At 43.6% G+C, this 25808-nt stretch overlaps 1 protein-coding gene across 11 annotated transcripts in view; it reads right to left on the bottom strand.

Annotated features, from left to right (window-relative positions):
* LOC138760790 (bromodomain-containing protein 3-like) overlaps positions 1-25808 on the bottom strand; it is an 81317-nt gene that overhangs the window by 26553 nt on the left and 28956 nt on the right. For 7 of the 11 annotated variants that reach the window (XM_069931937.1, XM_069931927.1, XM_069931984.1 and 4 more), the window contains exons 2-6: positions 19358-19678; positions 8824-8961; positions 6967-7096; positions 5966-6165; positions 3047-3418 (exon numbers count right to left, since the gene is read on the bottom strand). In XM_069931937.1, coding sequence (XP_069788038.1) covers positions 3047-3418; positions 5966-6165; positions 6967-7096; positions 8824-8961; positions 19358-19591 — 1074 coding nt within the window. In that variant the 5' untranslated portion in view covers positions 19592-19678. Of the gene's footprint in view, positions 1-3046; positions 3419-5965; positions 6166-6966; positions 7097-8823; positions 8962-19357; positions 19679-20298; positions 22299-24318; positions 24503-25808 lie in introns of all 11 variants that reach the window. The other 4 variants (XM_069931910.1, XM_069931900.1, XM_069931957.1 and 1 more) reach the window with 4 other exon arrangements.

Genomic DNA, 25808 nt, shown 5'->3' with positions numbered 1-25808 from the left:
GTAAATCTTCCAGTGGAGTTGCTATCAAGACTGAGAAATCTAAAAAACTGAGTCAACCATTCATCCACTTGAGCCTCTTCTGCCATTCAATCAGACTATGGCTGACCTCTATCTGAATCCAATTTATCCACTTGAATTCTATATTCCTATTGAACCTAACAAAAAACCCATTACTCTGTCTTTGACCCCCCCCCCCAACCCATAATAAACCCAATTCCTGAGTCACCAAGTCCAACCACCTCTGGCAAATTTGGACTGACCATATTACATAGGAGCAGAAATAGGTTATTTAGTCCATTGAGTCTGCTTCGCCATTTAATCATGAGCTGATCCATTTTCCCACCAACCCTACACCCTGGCCTTCTCTCCATAACCTTTAATGCCCTGACTAATCAAGAACCTATCAATTTCTATCAATTACACCCAATGACCTGGTCTCCACAATCGCCTGTGGCAACAAATTCCACAGATTTACAACCCTTTGGATGAAGGAATTCCGACGCATCTCTGTTCTAAACGGATGCCCTTCAATCCTAAAGTTGTGCCCTCTTGTCCCTGACTCTCCCACCATGGGAAACAACCTTTCCACATCTACTCTGCCCATTAATCATATTAATTATGCTGTCCTGACATAAGTCAGGCCAACAAAATGGATCAATTTCTATACCCAAATCTGATTCCCACCTTTGTCTTGATTTATCATGCCCTTGTTTAGGAGTTCCTGCCTGAAGTAAGGAATGCATTTTTGAAATAAAATGTTCTGTGCTCCCCTTTCGAACCAGAGGCAAGGTTAGTGCTGGACCTAATTTGTCCCTTAAATGAGATCTTAACTGAAGATAACAGAAAAAAAAAAGATGTATTTAAAACTCCATATTTATTTCTAATTTGCTGAAATGTCATAAATTATTCCTGCTCATAACAATTTTCAATACACTTGACCCCTCTCTAGATCCAAGTGCCCATATATTTTGAGCCAGGTGTGTTTTAGGTGAAAGACCCCGCCCCCCAACCCGACCATAATTTGACCATTAATTTAATTCCATATTGTAATTATATGCTCCTTCTTCATTCTTGTATGCTCATACTCTTCCATTTCTTTTTAAACCTGCAGAAACTTCAACTTATCCAAAATTCTTCTTTTCATTTCCAACCTCATTTCCTCATGCACAAGTAAGTATCTTTCTCCAACTCTGACATCTTTCACAGCTGATAACTGCAATTTCAGTTCCTCCTCATTGGATTTTCCTCCCCCCTCCTTTGGACCTCTCCTTCCTCCTTCAGATATTAATCAAAACTTTTCTGTCTAATGTCTCCTGAATGGTCAGGTGTCAAATTTTGTTTGATCACATTCCAATGGGGTAGTTTGGCATTTTCTATAACTTTAAAGGTGTTATAGCAATTCCAGTTGTTGATGACGTCATCTTGAAAATACCAACTTTAAATGAATTTTCTTTTGGTGGGGATGGAATGGGGAGGTTACTGGTTTCCATTGCTCTCTCCAAAGTGTTTTGGAACATCATCACTGAATAGCCTTGTTCTAATTTTAAGGTTAACTAGCTTCACTCTGGGCCCTGCCACTATTTTCTATAAGATGCAAAGGGTCCTAACATGGAGTGGCTGTTGCCAGAAGTTGCCATGTGACCTTGACAAAGCAAGCTCTAGGTATAATGGCAAGGAGATCAGATTCCGCTGCCTGGATTTACACACAGATGTGCATTCACATTCCATCTAGATGTGCAGCCACTGAGGTCAATCACAGAAATAATCAATGTAATGTGAGCCAGAAAGTCAAGTATTCGAACGAACATAGAACTGGCAAAGCAACAGTAACTGTTGGTAGCTAAAAAGCAAAGCATAACGATTATTAACAGGAGTATGCCATACAGCCCCTGAAGTATGTTTCACCATTAGCAAAGAAAAAATATGCAAAAGCCAAACTTGGGAAAAAAACCTAAATGGCTGCTATATGTTTTGGGCATTACAGAGCTCTGAAAAGTATTGCAAGCTCTCACAAGAGCAGCAAGAGGAATTGCTGCTTGTGGAATTGCTATTTGGGTGTGAGACAACGTGAGGGAGAAGTGAGTTTAAACCTTCAGCACTGAATTTGTCTTCCATTCTCCTCTGCAGCACTGATGGAGTTCAACTTGACCATGGCCAATCTAAACCAAACCTGACACCAAAGTCTGTCTTGGAATTACTTTGCAGCCTGAGCCAGCCTGAGGCCAAAGCACATACCCATTCAAATGAGCAGAGAAACCTATGGGCCCTGCGCCCAACCGTCAAGCCCAAGCCCATTTATTTACAAGAGTCAGCAGAAAATGGATGGCTCAATTCAATCTGAGATTAAAGCTGACTCAACCTGAATCCAATGTACAGTCAAATCTTAGCAGGTTGGCGTCGAGAAGACAGGCTCTCGACCCAGTCATCCTTCTTTCTCCTCACCAAACCCAAACCTCCCCTGAACATAACATTCTGGAGGTGGGATCCATAACTTAGTTATGGCTAACTAGGTAAACCACAATTTAACCTATGAACCTATGGCTAATTTTAGCCATAGATTAAAGTTAGCCAACTTTAACCTATGGCTAAAATTGTTCAACAGACAGTGACTATACAGTCATAGAAACATAAAAGAAACCAGGAGTGTACCAGAAGGCTCTTGAAGCCTTCCCAATAATTCATTTAAATTATGGCTAATCCTCTGCCTTGCCGATTTCCATCCTGATGTCCAAATTCACTAGTTCTCTTAGTAACTGTTGATAATACCTTTGAATATACTCAATGACTGAGCATCCACAGTTCTCTGAGCTAGAGAATTCCAAAAATGTGTAACACTGAGCAAAAAAAATCTCTTCATCTCACTGCTAAGTGATTTCCCCTTATACTGACAAAAACTCTTCTCATCCAACTAGTGATAAAAACCTCTTGGAAACAGTCCTGTTATGAATCACAAAGCTTCTTGTCTCAATAAGATCATCTCCAATTTCACTGAGAATGTACTATTCTTACTTAGATGTTCACACAGGAGGAAGTCATGCTGACGTACTTTTACACTGCTGAGGTCCATTGGATGCTTAATGATTTCATGATAATCGTGAAGTTCCAGGGCCTCGGCATCCACAGGCTTGTAGAAGGGCCAAGCATAGGCGGCATGTTTCTTAGACAGCATCTCTCTCAGGATGCTGTCACAGTGCTTCAAATGCTCCGTCAGCTTCCCCTTCTTTCCCTGGGGCTGCTGAAGTTCCACCTCTTCCAGGTCTTTCTTTGGCGGTTTAATTGGGCGCCCGCTCTCCCGCCGTGACATCAATTTGGCAGGTTTGGACTCTGCTGAGGAGGGGGGAGGAGACTCAGAGCTGCTTGTGGTGATGGCGCAAGTACTGGGAGTTGTGGTGTCCGCTTTCCGCTTCACTCCTTTTTTCTGAAACATGAGAAGGCTTTTGTTATCAAAAAAAATAGATTCATTAATAACCCAACTGTCAACCAAAGCCTCAACCATCTACTCTTGTTTCTTCCAATCCAACTCAGTCACTAAGCAACAACTCCCAATAGATGTATTCTGGATCCAAGCAGTGAGTATATTATATTGTACATACAGATGCCTCCCACAATAATGGTCCACATGTCATTTTCTATAACGTGAAGCCCCATCATCTGCACACATATCACAAAACCATGAGATTAAATTAAATACATTTTAGTTATTTACTATTTAATCACAAGGGCAACACAATTAGTGCAAGACCATTACAGCACCAGCAACTTGGGTTTCAATCCAGCGCTATCTCTAAGGAGTTTGTGAGGGTTTCCTCCAGATGGTCTGGTTTTCTCACACCCTTCAAAAACGTACACGGTTAGAAGGTTAATTGGTCAGATGGGTGTATTTGGAAGGCATAGGCTCATGGGTCAGAAGGGCCTGCTACCATGCTGTATCTCTAAATTAAAATTAAAAATATATTTTGTCAAAGCAAATTTTATTCAATGTCTCAGATTTTTGGCCAACGATCAGGAATTTTATAAAGGGAAATTTTTATAAGCCAGTGATTGTGAATTTTATAAATGAGAATGTCTTTGGCCAGTGACTGAATTTTATGAGGGAGAATTTCTGTAAGCCAGTTTTAACAAGGGGATGTTACCAAATACCACACAAGTGAGAAGTGTTGCAGCAACATTCCTCGGCAGAGAAAGCACAGATTACATTTAGAGTAAAGCTTCCTCTACAATGCCCAATTGAGCAAGCCCAGGAAAAGGTACAACATGAGTTTGATAATCTATAGGTCAGGACAGGAAGAAGTCTAAGAAAAAGTTCCGTTAAATACAATGATCACTACCACCCCTCCACAATCCAGCAGTTCCTCAGTTCATCAGTACAATAGTAAGACAGGGTTGGAGGCTAGAAATAGTGGTCTTGCCCGAGAGGGAAAAGTATAGGATTTTAGCCATCACTGAATCCCACAAATTGGGTGCTAAAACAGAGAGGATCTGTTCTTTTTATAGACACACAGAATGGTAACAGGCCCTTCCGCTCCACAGTCCCGTGCCACCCAAATATCCAGATTAATCTATAATGCCAATACATTTTGAAGAGTGGGATGAAACCGAAGCACCTGGAGGAAACCCAAGCAGATACAGGCAGAACATACAAATTCCTTCCAGAGAGTGCCAGAAATTAAACTGGGTTGCTGGTGCTCTAATAGTATTGTGCTAAATACTAAGCTATCTGTGCCACCCGATTCTATTTAGTTCAGTGTTTTACAATTTAGAACCATAGAACATTACAGCACAGAAAACAGGTTGTCTGGTCCTTCTAGTCTGTGCCGAACCATTATTCTGCCTAGTCCCATTGATCTGCACCCTGTCCTTAGCCTTCCATACCCCTCCGATTTATGTACCTGTCCAATGTTTTCTTAAATGTGAAAACTGAGCCTGCATTTACCATTTCAGCTGGCAACTCATTCCACACTCCCACTACTCTGTGTGAAAAAACTCCCCATAATTTTTCCCCCTTCACTCTGAACCCATGTCTTCTCGTTTGTATCTCATCTACCCTCAATAGAAAAAGCCTATTTGCATTTACTCTATCTATACCCCTCATAATTTTGCATACTTCTATCAAATCTCTCCTCATTCTTCTCCACTTCAAGGAACAAAGTCCTAACCTGTTTAATTTTTCCCAGTAACTCAGTTTGTCAAGTCCCAGCAACATCCAATTAAATCTTCTCTGCACTCTTTCAATCCTATTTGTATCTTTCCTTTAGTTAGGTGACCAAAACTGCACACAATACACCAAATTTGGCCTCACCAATGTCTTGTACAACTTTACCATAACATCCCAGCTCTTATATTCAATAATTTATGAAGGCCAATGTGTCAAAAGCTCTCTTTACAACCTTATCTACCTGTGACACCACTTACAGAGAATTATGTATTTGTATTCCAAGATACCTCTGTTCTAGCACACCCCTCAGTGCCCTACCATTTACCATGTATGCCTTTTAATAGTTTGCCTTTCCAAAATGCAACACCTTACACTTGTCTGCATTAAATTCCATCTGCCATTTTTCAGCCCATTTTTCCAGCTGGTCCAGATTGCTCTGCAAGCTTTGAAAGCCTTCTTCTCTGTCCACAACACCTCCAATCTTTGTGTCACTTGCAAACTTGCTGATCCAATTTACCAAATTATCATTCCAGATCATTGATATAGATGACAAACAACAATGGTCCCAGCATTGATCCCTGAGGCACACCACGAGTGACAGGCCTCCAGTCTGAGAAGCAATCATCCATTACCACTCTCTGGGTTCTCTCATGTAATCAATGTCAATGTCAAATTTACAGAAACAATCTGCAATACACATTAATAAATCTTATTTTATGTTTTCAGACTCTGGCTGCCCAGGCACAGGACTTTTCAAGCCCATTACTGTACAGTTATTGACAGACTAATAAACATGGCAAGGTCTTTTACCTTGGTAACAGGCTGTGCTGGTGGTGGGATCACCGACATCATAGGACTGGAGGATTGAGCAGGAGCTGCCGTGACCTGGGTGGGCAGGGTGGTTGGCACCGGTGTGGAGATGATGATGGGAGTTGGAGAGGCCTCAGGAGGAGCTTCTGGAAAAGCCGTTGGCTCACTAGCTGAAGACACTGCTGCCACCTGCTGCATTCCTACAGAGAATGACCACCAGCACAATGGGTTAAGGAGCATTGCAACTCCCAAACCAAAGTTGGGGAGACTTAGTGCATATCACACCTCTGGCAGTGGAGGCTTTAATCAGAGAACAAATTCCTCCCAGATATCACCCTTATGCAGCTGGCACTTCACACAACTTTTGGAAGCAACTTGACACACAGAGTGTAGTGCCAGATTCAGAGGTAGAATCTCACTGAGGCTGGTCGAAAAAGCAGGACAAACACCGCAGCACTTGAACTTGGCTCCCAAAGCCAAAAAAATGTCATGCAGGACTGACCTTTCAGCAGTAAGACCAGTATTCGGCAACCAGCCCGACAACTGGACGCAAATAACCACTGGAACTGGTCTCCCATAGATGCCTAGCAACACGAATTAACCCTAATCCCAGCCAGAATTGGCTTCAGAAATCAAACATGATCATCAGCAGGAACTAGTACACAGCCATGACTGGAAACTGGGAGTTGTGTCCCCATTCCCATGCCCTAAACTGGGAACCTATCCACCACCAGCCAACTCCCAGAAATGGGGACCGACGTCACCATGCAGGGCCAGAAGAACTAGGCTCTCCTGTGGCAGACCCCATAGAACCTTAACTATAATTTACATTGTTAAATATCCAAGTTAAGGAATGAGTTGGAGTCTCTGCAGATGCCCTCTGATCTGATGTGATCAGGGGTAAAAGATGTCCTTTTGGCATAACATGGAAAGTCCAGTGCCAAGAGGCCATTTTCTTTTAACTTGATTCATTTATTTTACACATGTAAACTTTAGCATACCTGGTTGTTTTCGACCTTTGCCTTTTGGTACTGAAGGCATTAGTTCCACCTCCTCCTGAGGCATTTGCGCAACCTTTTGCAGGAAGATCTTCTCCAAAGTCTGTGCCATCAACACAATGTCATCACCTGGCTGCAAGAGAAGAGCAACATTTGCAAGATGTGGACATAGTCATAGTGAGGGAGTGTGGGAACATGTAGAGAAGATTCATACTACCTTATAATAGTTTTGGCCATAAACCCCTGATAGTGCAAATAACAGAAAAACAAGAGTATTTGTTCAATGGTGAGAAATTGTGTAGTGTTGATGTTCAAAGGGAACTTAGTCTGTTTAAGTAAAAGTGACTGAAGGTCAGCATGCAGTTGTAACAAATAATTTGGAGGCCAATACTATACACCTCTATAAGTGAGAGTGTTTGATTATAGGACTGAAGAAGTCTTATCAGGTCTTAGTGAGACTGCAGCTCTAGTACTGTGAGGATTGTCTAATCAGCTTTGGAGGAACTTCTTGCATCAAAGATTCAATGCCATTTGAAGAGTGATTATGTGGAACTTCTTTGAAGTTCTGAAAAATGAACGTTTTCATCAAAATTTATAGAATTCTGAAAGGGGCATTACAAGTCCAATGTAGTGTTTCTCCTGCCTGTGAAGTTGGGGACCAGTGGTTACAGTTGAAAACAAGGTAGGCCATTTAAGACTGATACAAGGAGAAATGTCTTCATTCAGAGGGTGGTAAACTTTTGGAACACTCGACCCAGAGCTGTGGAAGCTTAGACATTAAATTCATTCAAACAAAGAATTCCAGATTTTTGGATTTCAAAATAGTGCAAGATAAAGGTGAAAAATCAGCTCCACCTGATGAATGGCAGATGGTCAGGTGACCTACTCCTGTTCCCATTTGTTATATCCACATGCCACCTCTTTGTATAATTATCAATACCTCCCTTTCCTTGCTCTTTCCCACTGCATTTCAAGTATTTTGTTCACTTGGGAAAAGAGTTGAGTTGCGCCCCAAAGTCCATTTCTGAAAGACATCATTGAAACTACATCCATTGTTCAAGAAATGCCAACAAGATTATAACAACCCACTGCCTATAATAACTCTCCTTTACACTCTGGTTTCTTTGCCTTTTGCACACATTTTTTCATGTTGATCAAATATGCCAAGTCTCATCCTTTAACCTGTTCAACCCCGTGGAGAAGAATCCTTATGAATATTAATTCTATCCTTCCACAATGCCAGCCATAAATTCACGATACAAGCTATTGTGGAAGAAAGGAATATTCTGGAAACATCCAGATGATCATCAGCCACTGAAAGAAAATACTGAAAATAAATTAAGTCAAGTAAAATCCCTTTTTTCTAGAATTCAAGTAGGGAGCAACTGGCAAAAAAAAAAATCATGGAAAATAGGTAAAAAGTATGAATGCTTACAGTTGCTGTCACCAGCAGTTTGCCAATCACGACACACAATCTCAAGCAACCAGCAAATTCATTTATCTGGCATCTAACAAGTGAATATTTTCAACACCCAGCTTTTAGGGGTCAATTCTGGATTATTATTGTTGCATTCATCCCCCATCTCTCTCAGGAAAGCCTGGGGACTTTCTTTACAGTTGTAGAATTTAACCTTTCCTGGCCTCTTATGGAAACAATGCAGCTTTGCGCCGAGTGGAACTGATGTCGAGTTGAATGTCCTGAGATCAATTGAATGCTAGTCATTTACAGCGATTTCTATCGATTGAGAGGTTATAAATCCCTCAACTTGTACTTACAAGGGGATAGATGAAAAAAAAGATATCAAGGTAACCAATAGGAAATATGGGTGTGTCCATAAAATGTATTTGTGAGTGCATTACCTTATTGTATATGTAACAGTTGGTGAACATGGTGTTGAAATCTTGCATGCATTCACTCGCACTCCAATAATAGTTGTTCTCCAACCTTTTCTTTATTGTACCCATATCCATGGGCTGCTTGATTATTTTATGATAATCCTGGAAGTAAGGTATTTCAAAAAATGATTTAATGTCCTGCAAGAAAACTGGGAATACATAGTATATAAATGCATTATCCTCACATATATTGACTGATGAGCTACCATATCAAATGACATACAGGCACAGTAACCTTGTACCAGCTGTCACAGAGAAGCTAACTTCATAATTTTCCCATTAAATTATCTTGCACAATAATTGAAACATATTTGGCAAAAACTCACAAATTTCTCATGTACAGTTGACCCACCATCTCTCCCTGTGTCCATGGAAGAATGAGAAATTCAATTAAAAAGTTGGTCGCTGTCAATGAATCTGTTCAAAATCCTTGCACACAAATATTCCAAATTTTATGGATACCATCTCAATGGGTCAAGAATTTCCTCAGATCATCCTACTATTTGACATAGTGATGCCCTTGGCCAGCAATTCCACAAAATCCACAATGCAGAGCAGAAGCCATTGAATTCACCAATCATTCCAATGGTCTCCTCTTTTCTCCAATACACTGACCTGGCAACCTGCTTCAAAAACAAAACTTGATTTTTAACTCAGGCTCCTGCTACATTGTTCCACAATCTCAACGTACATTGCGCTTAAGCCAATCAGCTATAATTCTAAGATCCTGATCTCCTGTTCTGGGCACCCAGCAAAATGGGTATCTACCCTTCAATCCATCACCTTTCTCGTGAGATCACTCCACCTTGCTAAACCAACCATTGACCATCTCATCTCATACAATCCCCAGTAATACTAAGCCTCTCGCCAAAATGCAGTCCTGGATCAGCTTGTGAATGATAATTGGGCCACTTCTGTGGCCAGTGCCGTGATCAAGAGAGAAAAGAGAAATGCAGTGGTTATAGGGGAATCCATAGTGAGGAGAACAGACAAAAGATTCTGCGAGCATGATAGGGATATCCAGATGGTGTGTGGCCTTCCCTGGCACTGGGGTGCAGGATGTCTCAGATCGGGTTCAGAGTATTCTGAAGGGAGAGGACAAGAAGCCAGAAGTCTTGATAGATGTTGGTACCAACGAAAAAGAGAGGAGGTCCTGAAGGAAGATTACAGGGTGTTCGGAAGAAAATTGAGAAGCAGGAACTCCAGGGTTGTGATCCCAGGCCTGCAGTCTGTGCCACGTGTTAATGAAGGCAAGAATTGCAGAATTAAGTTGACGAATGGATGGCTAAGAAACTGGTGCAGAGGACAGGGTTTCAAATTCTCGGATCATTGGGATCTATTTTGGGGGAGGTATAACCTATGAAAAAGTATGGGATACACCTGAACTCAAAAGGGACCAATATCTTGCTGGGGCTGTTTAATATAGCTACGAGGGAGGGTTTAAACTAAGTTCACAGGAGGAAGGGAACCAGGGTGTTAGGGTCGAGAAAGAGGAAAATAGAACGAAGTCAAATATCCTCTGCAGCAAAGATGACAAAAAAGACAGACAGATAAATTTGCTGTGCAAATAGAAACACAGCAAAATCAGTAACAGATACTGGTATAAATGTACTGTACTTAAATGCACATAGCATTAGAAATAAAGTAGATGACTTTGTTATACAGATTAAAAAATACGACATCGTGGCCATCACTGAGACATGGCTTAATGATGGATGTGATTGGGTACACAGTGTATCGGAAAGATAGGCAGGTAGATAGAGGGGGATAGTGTGGCTGGCCCTGATGGTAAACAATTATTTTAAATCACTAGAAAGAAGGGACATTGGGTCAGAAGGGGTAGAAGCCTTATAGGTTGACTTAAGAAATGGTAAGGGTAAAAAGACTCTTAACAGCAGTTATACACAGGCCCCAAAACAGCAGTTGAGAGGTGAACTATAAGTTAGAGCTGGAAATAGAAAAAGCGTGTCAGAAGGAGAATGTCAAAATAATTATGGGGGATTTTAATTTGAAAGGGGATTGGGTAAGTCAGGAAGGTACTGGATCTCAGGAGAGAAAGTTTGTGAAATGCCTACAGGATGGCTTTTTGGAGACAGCTTGTCGAAAGGCCACCAGGGGACTGGCAGATTTGGATTGGGTGCTGTGTAATGAACCTGAGGTAATTAGGGACTAAAGGTAATGGAACCCTTAGGAAGTAGTGATCTTAATATGATGGATTCAGTTTCAAATTTGAAAAGGAGAAGTTGATAGTAGGTATGTCAATATTTCAGTGGAACCAAGGAAATTATAGTGAAATTAGAGAGGAACTTGACCATGTTGACTACAAAAAGTAAGCTAGATGGAGGGACAGCAGAGCAGAATTGGATGATATTTATACAAGAAATAAGGGAAGTGCAGGATAATTATATTCCAAGAAAAAATTAAAACTATGAATGGAAAAATGGCACAAATGTGGCTAACAAGAGAGGTTAAGGCTAAAATAAAAGTAAACGGGAGGGCATCCAAGGAAGCAAAAATTAGTGGAAAAATAGAGGTCTGGGTAACTTATAAAAACTTACAGAAAGAAACTAATAAAGTATTTAGGAAAGAAAATATGAATTATGAAAGGAAGTTGGCAAATGACATATAAAAGGATACTAAAGACACACAGGTACATATAGGAAAGATTGAAAATGATGCTGGAGAAATTATAATGGATAATAAAGAGATGGCAGAGGAATTAAATTAGTATTTTGCATCAGTGTTTACTGTTGAAGACATTAACAATATGCCTGATAGTCAGAGCTCTCAGGAAATAGAATGAAATACAGACAAGATTAGAGAAAATACTTGGTCCGCTAAATGGACTAAAGATAGATGTCTCCTGGACCAGAGGAGGTGCACCCATGAGTTCTAAAGGAGGTGGCTCTGAAGATTTTGAAGGCATTGGAAATGATTTTCCAAGAATCAATAATCTCTGGCATGGTTCTGGAGGACTGGAAGGTCGCAAATGTAGTTCTGCTGTTTAAGAAAGGAGACGCAGAATAAAGCAAATTACAGGCCTATTAGTTATTGGAATTGATCCTCAAGAACAAGGTTATGAAATACCTTGATGTGCGTGACGTCATAGGTCCAAGTCGGCATGGTTTCATGAAGGGAAGATCCTGCCTGACCAACCTATTGGAATTTTTTGAGGTAATCTCAAGTAGCATAGACAAGGACATGGATATTGTATATTTGGATTTTCAAAAGGCCTTCGATAAGGTGCTGCATAAGAGGCTGCTTAATGAGAGTCCATTGAATTACATGAAATATATTAGATTAGATGGAGCATTGCTGATAGGAACGAAGTAAAGGGTGGGAATAAAAGGATCCTATTCTGGTTGTTTGCCTGTTACTAGTGGTGTTCTGCAGGGGTTGGTGTTGGGGCCGCTTCTTTCTGCAATGTACATCGATGATTAAATGGTTTTGTGGTGAAGTTTGCAGATGACACCAAAATAAGTGGAGGTGCAGGAAGTGTTGAAGAAACCAAAAGGGTGCAGAGGGACTTGGATGGTTTTGGGCCAAGAAATGCCAGATGAGATACAATGTTGAGAAATGTACAGTTGTACAGTTTGGAAGAGGAAATAAACAGGCAGATTATTATTTAGATGCGGAGAAAATTTAAAAGTGCATCGGGTCTTGGGGGGGTCCTTGTGCAGGATAACCTAAAAGTAAACCACCTGGTTGGATCGGCAGTAAAGAAAGTGAATGCTATGTTGGGATTTATTTCAAGAGGAATAGTGTATAAGAGTAAGGTGTTGATGAGGTTCTATGGGGCACTGGTGAGACCTCATATGGAGTACTGTGTACAGTTTTGGACCCCTTATCTTAGAAGGGATTTTCTGATGTTGGAGAGAGTTCAGAGAAGATTTACGAGGATGATTCCTGGAATGAAAGGGCTAACGTATGAGGAGCATTTATCGGTTCTTGAACTGTATTCATTGGCATATAGAAGACTGAGAGGGGATCTCATAGGAACATTTTGGATGCTGAAATGATTGAGTGTACATGTGAATAAGATATTTCCCTTGGTAGGTGAGTCCACAGCAAGAGGCACAATCTTTGATCTAGAGGGTACCCATTTAAAATGGATTTGAGGAGAAATTTCTTTATCTAGATGGTTGTGAATTTATGGAATGCATTGCTACATACAGCTGTGGAGTCCTGAACATTGGGGGTTTAAGGAGGAGATTGATAGATGTATAATTAGTCAGGGTATCAAGGAATACGGGGAAAAGGCTGAAAATTTGAACTAGATGCAAGTGTTGCGGTATGCCATTAGGCAGGCGAAATGGCCTCGTTTTTCACGCACGCAGCGGGGCAGCCAGTCAAAATAGCACCGTCGGGGCCCGCGCTGGGGGACCCATGTGACACCCTGATGACGTCAGGGTCCCCCAGCGCGGTTCTCACCCAGGTCCATGCTGCGAGTACAAGACCAGCCCAGCAGCCTGCAATAAATCAGTTTTGCTCATTGAACTCAACCCGTCTGGTTGTGCGATCCTTCAGTTAGCAGTGTAGCCGCCGCTACAATTAGTGACCCTGATAGGTTCAAACTTCTTTGAACCCGACATGAACGACACTTCGATCAGCGCTATAGCCATCAAGTTTCCTGACTTCTGGGTTCAGGAGCCGGAGACCTGGTTCAGCCACGCAGAGGCTCAGTTTCACCTCCGCCAGATTTCATCGGATTCGACCAAGTTTTACCATGTGGTTGCCAACCTGGACCAGGCCACCGCCAAATGAGTGCTGCACCTCATTCAGCATCCACCCGCAGAAGATAAGTGCAGGACCTTCATATGGGTGCTCACCAGCTCCCTCAGCCTCTCCAGGCATCAGCGGGCCGATCGGATGCTGTGCCTTGACGCTGTGGGGGACAGAACTCCAATCGAGCTCGCGCTCATGAGTGATCACACCAACTGCCAACTCTTCGAGCGCATCTTCTTCGACCATCTGCCTGAAGACATCTGGCCATTACTGTCGCAGGAGAACTTCGTCGGCCCCAGGAAGGTCGCTCAAAAGGCTCAGGAGCTATGTCTCGAACGATACCTGGAGGGCTCAGCAGTCTAGCAAGTTACAAGTCACAGGCATGACCATGCCAAGCCTTCCTCTAGCACTGCGGTGGAAATCCCGGCCCCTGCAGGGGCCTCCAAGAGCATAGCCAGAAGCAAGCTATCCAATTCAGGCCTCTGCTTCTTCCGCCAGTGCTAGGGAGCCAAGGCTGGGAAGTGTCGTCAGCCCTGCTCGTTCCAAGGAAACGAGCAGGCCGGCTGTTGTTAATGTCTGTGGCAGCTGGCCAAAAACACAGCCTTCTCTACCTGCGGGATTCAGTCAGTGGCCAACGTTTCCTCGTCAACACCAGGGCCCAGATCAGCGTCATCCCAGCCACAGCCATCGAGTCCCAGAACCAGCCTCGAGGACCTCCCCTCCGTGCAACCAATTCGACGGAGATCCGAACGTATGGAGACAAGACCATCCACTTCCAGATCGGCCATCAGAAGTTCTCGTGGAAGTTCACCATTTCGTCCCTTTCAACCGCCATCCTGGCTGTCGATTTCCTCCTCGCCCACGGACTCCCGGTCGACATTCGAGGTAGGCAACTGGTAGATGCCCGTAAATCCAATTCATTTGCTTCAACGCCTCCCACACAGAGCAGCCACAGATGGCCACGGTCAGCACGCCCAAGGACAAGTTTCAGCATATCCTGGACGAGTTCCCATCCCTCCTCAAGCCATAGTTCTCCACCACCTCACCACACCACGGGGTGTTTCATTACATCCCCACCCAAGGCCTGCCGGTCCATGCCGGATAAGCTCCCAATAGCGAAGGAAGAGTTCCCGCATCTGCAGGAGCTGGATATCATTCGATGCTCCAACAGTCCTTGGTGCTCACCACTCCACCTGGTCCCAAAAGCCTCCGGCGGCTGGCACCCCTGTGGAGATTATCGACGGCTTAACGACGCGACAGTACCTGACCATTATCCGATCCCTCACATCCAGGACTTTACGACCATCCTGCATGGTGTGAGGGTATGCTCCAAGGTCGACCTGGTGCGCGGGTTTCACCAAATCTCGGTGTACCCCGAGGACATACCCGAAACGGCAATCACGCTTTCGATCATGAGTTGCTGGACATGTACCTGGCGGTGCGTCATTTCCGCTATTTCTTGGAGGGGAGGCCTTTCACCATTTTTACCGACCATAAGCCCCTCACTCAGGCGCTCGCTATGGCAAGAGATCTCTGGTCGGCCCGCCACAGCGTCCCCTCTCCTTCGTGTCAGGAGTTCACCACCGACATTCAGCACAAGGTGGGGAAAGACAGCTTGGTCGCCGACGCACTCTCACAACCGGCCATTTGCGCGCTGACACCCGGCCTCGACTTCGACTAGCTCGCCCGGGACCAGAAGTCCGACAAGGAGACGTGGGCCTTCAGGTCTGCCATCACGGGCCTGTGGTTCCAGGACCTTCCAATTCCCCATGGTGAGGGCACCGTCCTGTGCAATGTGTCCATGGGCACTTCGCAATCAGTGGTTCCCCAGCAGTGGCACAGGCAAGTCTTCCACCATATCCATGATCTTTCCTACCCTTCCATCAGGTCCACGGTCGTATGGTGGCAGAATGTTTCGTCTGGCATGGGCTTCGGAAGCAGATTGAGGACTGGGCCAGAACCTGCACTAATGCCAGCTTTCCAAGGTACACAGGCACACCAGAGCGCCCGTACAAGATTTCGAACATGTCTGTATATGGTTCAGCCATGTACATGTGGACATCGTAGGACCCTTACCTATTTCCCAAGGTAACCGTTATCTTTTCACAGTGGTAAACCGCACCAATCGTTGGCCCGAGTCGATCCCAATGTCAGATGCCTCCACGGACTCCTGCTCCCGAGTGCTTTTGAACGGTTGGGTTGCCCGTTTCAGTGTTCCAAACAACTCTGGGCACAGCTCACCGAAAGGCTGGGGATCGAGCTACATCACACCACGGCCTATCATCCACAGGGCAATGAGGTAGTTGAGTGATTGCACCGCCATCTTAAGTCGGCACTTATAGCCCGCCTCACTGAACCCGACTGGGTGGACGAGCTGCCTTGGGTGCTCCTGGGCATCTGCTCAACACCCAAAGACCTACAGGTGTCATCAGCCGAGCTGGTTCTCGGAGCACCGCTAGCCCTACCCAGTGAGTTCGTCAACGCACCTCACAACCCCCAGCAGTCACCGAACGGTCTACTTTCCCGCCTCCGGGCCCAGTTGGACGACTTCTCACCCCCACTGCCACCCAGACACGGCACACGGGCCTCTTACGTCCCCAGCGAGCTGTACTCCACAGAGTACGTTTTTATCATGTGGGGCCCGTCCACAGCGCCTCTACAAAGACCATACAATGTCGTCCAGCGTTCAGGATCCACTTTCACACTGGACATCGGTGGTAAGAGGAAACTGTTTACGGTGGACAGGTTAAAACCAGCCCACCTCGACCCCACTGAACTAGTAGTTGTGGCCTAACCCAAGAAGAGAGGCCGTCTGGCAAAAGAGGACATTGCTGCCGGTTATGGTGGGGGGGGGGGGGGTCGCTGTGTGGCGGTACGCCATTAGGCAGGCGAACTGGCTGTCCTTGTCACGCACACAGCGGGACAGCTGGCCAAAATGGCGCCGTCGAGGGTTTCCTCCCGACCTCGGCACCGGGCTCAGAAGCCCGCCCTTGGCGACCCATGTGACGCCCCGGTGACGTCGGGGCTCCCTAACGCAGTTCTCAGCTAGGTCCGGGCTGGGAGTATAAGAGCAGCAGACAGCCTGCAATAAATCAGTTTTGCTCACTGAACTCAACCCGTCTGGTTGTGCGATCCTTCAGTTAGCAGTGTAGCCGCTGCTACACAAGAATGGTTTATCTGATGGTGGAGTTGTGGAGCCTTCTTCTGTTCCTTTATCTAGTAATCTTGTGAAAATACCACAAAATTCTAGATCAGATTTCCAATCACATGCACTACATTGTTATGTCCATCCTGTTATGTTATTACCTCTTGTAATAAATCCAAGAACCTTTTTTGCTTTCTGTTGACCATTTCCACCAGCAGGTCAACTTTTAATCAGTATTTTGCTGGGACTCTATTTATTTCATTATTTCATCTTTTTTTTTATCCCATCCTGTGTCTCTACTCATACACTTCATTCCAAGAGTTATGGCGCAATGGTAGAGTGGAGCACTCCCACTAAACCTGGTGCTGATCAGAAGCAAGAACTTTAAATATGTCAATAAACATTCAATCAAAAAATAAATAAAAGGGCAGACTAGTTTTTAAATGGGGAGAAAATTGAAAATTCCCAGATGCAAATGTACCTTGTGCAGGATAGCCTGAAGGTTAACTTGCAGGTTGAGGTGGTGGTGAAGAAAGCAAATGCAATGCTGGCATTCATTTCAAGAGGAATAGAATACAAGAGCAGGGATGTGATGCTGAGGCTTTATGAAGCATTAGTAAGACCTCATTTGGAGTATTGTTAGCACTTCTGGGCTCCTCATTTAAAAGTTGCTGACGTAGGAGAGGGATCAAAGGAGGTTCACTAGAAGGAACTTTGGCAGCTCCTTGGCCTGTATTCGTTGGAATTTAGGGGAATGGGAGGGAGGATCTCATTGAAACATTTCAAATGTTGAAAGGCATGGGCAGAGTAGATGTGGTAAGGTTGTTTCTCATGGTGGGAGAGTCAAGGACGAGAGGGCACAACTTTAGGATTGAAGAGTATCCATTTAGAACAGAGATGTGTAAGAATTTCTACAGCCAGAGGATGGTAAATCTGTGGAATTTTTTGCCTCAGGCAGTTATGGAGGCCAGGTCATCAGTGTACATGTAGTCTCCAACTTACAACCAAAATTTTTTAAAAAGATAAAATATGTAAATATAAAAATTATGTTTTTACAGATCCATTCTTAACATTGGGTGCTGTGCTGTCCGCATCGAAGAAGTCACCTCATCTGTCCAAGTATGCTCGGTACAGGAACCATGGCTAACTGTCGGCTTGGGTGGGGTGGGGGGGTGCACCGGTTTCAGGGCAGGAGCTCAGGGACTTCAGACTCTACCATTGTAAAATCTCTGGGTTGTCATGGTCTGACGGCAGCGCTGGGGAGGTGTTGCGGACCAGCAGTGGGGAGGCGGTGGAGTGGTGCCGGAGATCAGCTGTGGCAGAGATTACTCTTGGCCATTGGAAAGGAATAATCTCAGACCAATGAAAACCTGATCCTGAATGGGAACAGCTACTTATACTGACACCTACCCTTGCAAATGGCTTTACATTAGGGAAATGGACGAACGATAAAAAGGATACTGTGAATTTCTGACTTGCGTCCATTTCGAGATATGACCAGCCGGTCAGAACGGAACATGGTTGTAAGTTGAGGACGACCTGTATTAAAGACCGAGATTGATAGGTTCTTGATTAGCCAGTAAATGGGGAGGAGGCCAGGCAGTGAGGCTGAGTTGGGAAATGGCAGGGTATTTCTGGTCTGATGGTCGTAGCTGATTTCATCTCTTCCCCAGAGAACATTAGACAATGATCAAAAACAACAATTCTGCCCAATTTCTTTAGCAAACAAGGGAAAGTGATCAGGGAGCAGTAATTTAGCTTGAATTTCTCCTCTAACCCAACAGTTACCAGATAATGGCATATCCACGCCTTACAAACAAGTACAGATGCATCAAAATTCTTACTTGCTGCAGCCAAACAGGTACGCATAATGCACCAACTACAGTAGTAAAAACAGAATGGTGAAGAAATTCAGCAGGTCAAATAGTGCATTTTATATAACAAAGATAAATATACATAACCATTGTTTCGGCTCGAGCCCTTCAGGGTATGACCAAAATGTAGACAGGTGCCCAAACAAAATGGTTGGGGCAAGGGGCACAGACGCACAGGTGAGGTAATCGGTAGATAAGGGAGGAGGGCCATGGCTCCACCAGCAGATGGGGGGGGGGGTGAGGTGCAGGGGAGGGTGGCTTCTCTCCTTGCTCCCCACGATTTTATTCAGGCACCTGCCTACATTTTGCTCATTCCTTGATGAAGGGCTCAAGCCTGAAACGTTGGTTAAATTTAAACATACAGCACTGTAACAGGCCAATTTGGCCTTACGAGTTCATTCTTCCCAATTTACACTCCATTAACCTACACCCCCGTCAAAAACCCATGCAGACACACAGAGAATGTACAAATTCCTTACAGACAGTACTCTGTTTGACCTGCTGAGTTTTTCCAGCAGTGTGTTTTTATTTAAATTATGGTGTCTGCAGACTTTCCACCGATAGTCGGAGATAATGCATGCGAGATAACAAGGTAGACCTGGTAAAGTTCGAATGAGGAAACTCCTCTTTATACCTCAATGTCTCACATGTTCAACAGGCCAGCAACCACTGAAGCTAAAATAAATCAAATGTCACCCTGAGTCAAGGAACTTCACAATAACAACTGTGTTGCTTCAGAAATATCATGACCTACTGGCAAGTTAAGCTTCTGCGCATCAACTGGTATGTGAAAAGGCCAAGCAAACTGATGCTTCCACAGGGTCTTCACCACCACTTTCAGCATGTACTGGAGTTGATTAGTCACTCGCCCAGACTTGATGGGGTTCATAACCTCTGGAGACAAGGCAAGAGCTGTCCCAGCAGTGGCTAGTGGCTGAGGAGCTGGAGTTGCTGCTGACATCTGTAGGCACCACAATACCTTACACATCAATGGCAATCCCCGGACTCTGTTTTTTGTTTAATAGTCCCCAAAGGCAATTCAAATCCCATCTCCAATTTCTCCCCACGGTGCAACCTATAAAAAGAAAGAGCTTAATTAGAATGGGATGTTGAGAAGACATGAAACACACTTCATCGTGCCAAAGACCCATGTGAGAAGTTGGTCTTTTGGTGATCGAAAAAGCAGTCACAACCTGTGCTGGCAATGAAATTGAAAGTGCACTGGTTAAAGGTAGGTGTTGGGACTTGCCCAAGGCACAGTATCAACAAATGCATTACAATTCAGTAAAATTTTTTCTTTGCAGTATTTTCAAGCCGGAGAAATGTTTTTATGAGAGCAATGACCAGTAAATGACTTTTAATTATGGCTGGTAAATTCCATGTTACTTGGTAAACTCAAAATATTGGAAAATCAGTCTATCATGTTTGGAATGAGAACCTCACATTACACCACAAATGGACCAAAGCAGCAAAAAAAATAAAGGCCTGACGTGCACTACAAATTTTTAAAGATCACCCAACCAGCAACACATGACTGTCAGGACATCCCAGGTGGTTATATGATGACATCCATGCCCAGGGTACTTCACATGCCCCTGCATTGATGGGGTCAAGGATTGAAAAAGATATGCAATACCAAGTCACTAAAATAACCCATAATACATTGCAAGAAAGGAAAAGAAAACACACACTCACCTAGAGCTAAAGCACCCAACAGGATTGATTTCAGTCCCAATTTCTGATCTTTGTTGCCCAGTAATCTGAGGTGATACAAGTATTAGGAGTATGAAAGAAAGGGAGAAGTATTGGAAGCGAGGGGGGAAAGACAGATAAGGTTAAAGGTAGGATAACAAAAGAGATAAAACAAAAAAAAGAGATGGATAAACAGGACCTAGAAGCTGCAAACCATCTCAGCCGAGATCCCCACTCTAATGTCTGCCAGAGGCACATGAAGAGAGAGTGCAAGACTGATCATGAGGTGGAAAGTCAGCCACAAATGCTTCAAAATAATCACATCCAGAGGCCTGAATGAGTTTCAATGACAGACAGGCTAAGGCATGGACATAGGTAAACCATATTACTAGATGGATCCAGGTGATCGATCTTAGTAAGGGTGAGAATAAATGGTAAGAAGCATAGCTCAGTGTCAAATTGGACTCCAAACTTGACAACAGAATGGAGTGGGAATGTGCATGTGAGTGCCGAGTGTATGCTTGTCTGTTGCTATGTAATGGTACGATTTGCCCTGCTTCTCCTCTGTGAGTGTGGGAAACAATTCACCCTACCTTTTGATTCCCACATCCTGATTTCATTGCCATTTTCATGCAATCTAATTTCCCAACTCTCAAAACAGATTCCTGGTATCATTCCAAATCTTTTGTCCGTCTCCCCATCACACAGCCCTTTTCCACCATCACCACTCCAAGATTAGACATTTTGTTGAACGTAATCATCTCATTGCCCATCAATGACCTTCACCTCAAACAAGGTGGTGAGAGCATCGGCTGAAACCACAGATTCAAAGGCCGAATGCTCACCCCACACCCATTAAAACCAATGCAGATATCACAAGTTCCTGGATTAGTTGGTCTGCTACCTCCCATACAAGTACCCTGTGCCTTGGTTCAGAGGAGGAATGAGGAAAACAACTAAGAATGCTACCCCGGAATGAAATTTTGTCTTTGCCACTCAAATGAACCTGGAACTCTATGCTTCAATTTTCCATTCACACTTGGCACTTGGATTTGCATCCATATGGATTCAACAACCATTTGTATTCATGCTGTAGGGAATGCAGGGGTCGACAGCAAAGTAACATGTGGTTTGAGCTAAATACAGTAAAGCCTAATCAATCAGGTATGCCATCATCCTTTAGGAACTCGATGTTCTCATTGGTATCCAGCCCTAATACTGATCCTGCTTCTGTCAATCATCAACCTTTGTGGAACTTTTAGAATTAACTTCAATAACTTTAAAACAAGTCCTCCATATTAAAGAACCACCATATGCTGCAGCAGACATTATTCAATCCCACATACAAATGCCCTTTGTTTGAAAGCATCTATATTTTGCCCATTCCACAGAGCATGAGTTTACTTGATTTTATTTTCCTTACAAAATCCTTCAACATCAACATTACATTACTGAATCCCTTCTACTCTTTCTCCAGAATCTTACGAATAGGCATCTAAAATCTTATCAAACTTTTAATAATTTAAATACTCTGGCAAACCATTGCTTTGATTCCTCTCATAAGATTTCCGCAGAGTTTCTGTACCAGTTGATAAACATCCTTTCCTGTTATAATGATTATTGCCCCAAGATCAATGATAGTCTTGAGATCTGGATATGAAGCAAATGTGAGAAGAGCTGAGGTACATGATGTGTCAGATGGCTATTTCCAGTTTGCATATACAGTTAAACTCCTGTTATCCAGAATTCAAGCAATGCAGTAAATAAATAGGTTAAAAAAATACAGAAGTTTAAAATTGTCGCGTCTCGCTGTTAGTTTGCCTATCATGCAATCTCAAGCAACTGGCAAATTCACTTATCTGGCATCTTCCAAACCCCATAGGTGCCGGAAACCAGGGGTTTTTACTGTTTCAAGTACAAAAAGATGAATGGCCTCTGTTCTGTTTGCCAATGCTTGGGGGATACCAAATTGTATTACTTTGTTCCCATGGATTAGGTGAGTCCTTTAAATAAATGAACAGTGTCAAATCAATCCTGCAACTCAGCAACTGTGGTTACTACATTATAAAGCATAGCAGTGCCTCAGCACTTACATTCCACAGTTGGAGAAAATATCACAGCATTCCAATGTAATGTGGTTATTGTGATAAAATAATTCAAGATGTCTCACGAAAGAGATGAGTTATTATTGTTAGCTGTGGACTCAAAAGAAGAACAAATACGATAATTTGATTAAAGATCCATCTTAAAAGAGAAGAGGTAGAATGTTTAAAAGGACAAACCCGTGTTCATCAATGGAGTAACCATTTTTCAATTAACTACTTTGCAAAGCGCAGAGATAAAGTATGAGAGACCAGTCATAAATTTACTTCTGCTCATTCCATCCTATTGATTTCCACTTTACATCGGACACTTTCAAACATCATACTGTTTATAGGACAGATCAGGAATACATAATGTATTCAAATTCTTGACACAAAAACCACCAATGAGAATCCTGGAGTTCAATAATTCCTGGCTGGAAGGAGGAAACCTTGAAAATAAATCGGGAAATAAACACTGGCTTTCTTGGCACCAACTCAACCCTGATTATTGTGTCAGAGTCAAAGAGGCAACATGGGTCAATTATTTCAGGAGTGCTTTTCATGAAGTCCTAAATTCCACAACCATTCGCAGGTTCGGTGTTGACCTCACAGACAGTGAGGGATTAGACAACACAACAAAACAGGGTCTACTATGAAATAATCAGAATGGGAAGAAACTAAAATTAACTGTAATCCAACATAGATTGTCCACACCATACATGACACAGTATCTGGCGCCTCATTGTGGCCTTCTCTACATCGGAGAGATTGGACGCAGCCTGGAATACCGATTCGATGAGCACCAGTGACTGGGACTCCCAGTGGCCAACTACTTCAATTCTGCACCGCACTTCCATACTGACTTGTCTCTCCATGGCCTCATGCACTGTCAAACCAAGACTACCCGCAAATTGGTGGAGAAACACCTAATTTCTAGTCTGGGGACTCTCCAACCTGATGTCATTAACATCAATTTCTCTGATTTCTGCTAACCTAATCCCCATTTTCCCTCTCTCTTCCCCATCCCTCTGTCTTCTTTCCTCTACCTCTCCACCCCCTTCCCTCTCCATTCACAGAGCCACCCCACCCCGCCATTTGCTGGTGTGCCCTCCCTCCATTATCCATCTATTACCTCCTGCCGGTGTATCTATGCACCTCCCCCTTCCCCAACATTTGGTTCGGATACCTGCCTACATTTGACCTGCCGAGTTTCTCTTGCATTGTGTCTTTACTTTAATCATGTTGTCTGCAGACGTTTATGTTTTACTCATTACACAATATCAAGACAGCAACATTGGCCCAATGGTGTTACTATTACAGCTGCCTAACCTTCTATCCAGGATCGTCAGGACTGGACACCTGCCAATGTTTGGAATCTTCCGGATTTCAGAATAATTTTGATTTTGGTCCCTTTAACCGCTGCCGCCTCTCCTCCACCCCACCACCTCTTGCCCACCCAAGTCACGCTGCCTTCTCTCCCCCCTCGCTCATCCGAGTCACACTGCTCTCTCTCTCCCCCTCCTCGCCTGTCCGAGTCACGCTGCCATCTCTCCCCTCGCCCACTCGAGTCGCGCTGTCATCTCTCCCCCCCCTCCACTCCTCCTCACCTATCTGGTCTTGCTGCCGGATCTCCCTCCCCCACCTGAGTTGCGCTGCCATCTCTCTCTTTACCCCACCGCCCTTGCTGTATCACCACCAGGAGAACAGCCTCCTTCTCAGGTCCCCTGCACTGGTGCTGGTTCAGTGGTTTCAACTGCGTGGGGGTTTATGGGTAGCAACGATGCCCAATGAGCTGCTGCTGCCGGGCTGACTGAAAGCACCGCGATGCTGGATGGTGTCAGTATACGGCGATTTGGGAATGCTTATAAAGTAGCGGAATGACACTGGATATTCCAACATGAGTTGAACAGGGGTCATACTCGATGGGTAGGGTACTTACAAAGTAATGATACCACTAATTAGCGACGCGGAACGCGATGGGATACATCGGAGTCGAGTGAGGGTTGCATCGGGTCATGTTTGGCGCCCAACTCCATCTTTGATGAGCAGATGTCATCTACCAAAATAAGTGCCAGTTTTTGGAAGTTGCTGGATTTTGGAATTCCGGATAAAAGGTTAGGCACCTGTACAACCAGCAAAGAACTATGGATCATAATCTTAAAGGTTCTGTAATCATGCAAGTTGTTTTTCATCACATCACTTGAACACTCCAACACCCATGTCAGAACAATCCACACGATCAAATAACTCTCCATCCCCTGCCATAACTACTCCATAAAACACTCAATTACTCAAAAATCCAAAATCCACCACAAACCAAACATCTGAAAAATAATCACAACCCATCAATGCCCACAGCCCAGCAAATACCCCACAAATGACTATCACCATTCGTCATCACCTCACAAAATTCCCCACAATTTATTTAAAAAAACATATTGTCACAATACCAACAAGAAAGAATACATCCAAAACACACAAAATCATAAAATTACCAAGAAAATACAAACTGGTGCAAATCTAATAAAATTACATATGATTCAACATATACCGTAATATAAACACAAGAAAAACACAAAATATCATATAAACTAATGTTTCTCAACCTTTTTTCCCCACTCACATACCACCTTCAATAATCCCTTAGTAACTACAGAGCACCTATGGCATTGATGCTCTGTGATTAGTAAATTACCTGAGGTGGAATATGAGTGGAAAAAAAGGTTGAGAACTGATATAAACCAAACATATCAAAGCACATCAAATACAGATCCTCAAAAATGCATCAAATATCCCGCCAAAGCATCAAACCAAATAGAGCAAAATTCCTATAATTTGGCACACTTGAGACTTTTCAAGTGCCAGTTTGGCAGATTTTCCAGGATATTGGATGTTACTGCTCTAAATACCCAAACACACTTTAGTTTCACTTTTCTTAGCATGTTATGTGATAGTTTAATTTTTTTTTTTTCTGTTGAGATTAAAAGGAACAGAAAAATAAAGCTACATCATGAACCCTGGCTCCACTCGCAGTGAATCCACATTCCTGATTCCTTGTATCCTAGACTCAATCCCAGCACGGTTTCTTGTAGCTCAGCTTTGACACCACATCTTCCGTCTGGGCACCCTCCTACTGGATGATATTAACATAATCTTCTCTGGTTTCCATTAAACCTCCTCTTCTTCCCTACCTCCCTTCCCCCAGCTCTGTGTGTATGTGTGTCTCTCTCTTCCCTCCATCTTCTTTTACACAGCCAAAATCAATTTTCACCTTTCCTCCATCATATCTAATCAAGACCTTTTGTTGGTCTGGACTTCTCCCTCTCCCATTCTTCTGGCTTTATTCCAATGCCTTCCTGTTCTTTGCTGATACCCTGAAGAAGGGGTCAGGCCCAAAATGTTAGTAATATATCTTTACTTCTTTTGACA

Source organism: Narcine bancroftii, chromosome 1, assembly GCF_036971445.1.
Source record: "Narcine bancroftii isolate sNarBan1 chromosome 1, sNarBan1.hap1, whole genome shotgun sequence".
NCBI classification, from domain to species: domain Eukaryota; kingdom Metazoa; phylum Chordata; class Chondrichthyes; order Torpediniformes; family Narcinidae; genus Narcine; species Narcine bancroftii.
Note: the sequence above shows the minus strand (reverse complement) of the source record. Positions and strands in the feature narration are given on the sequence as shown.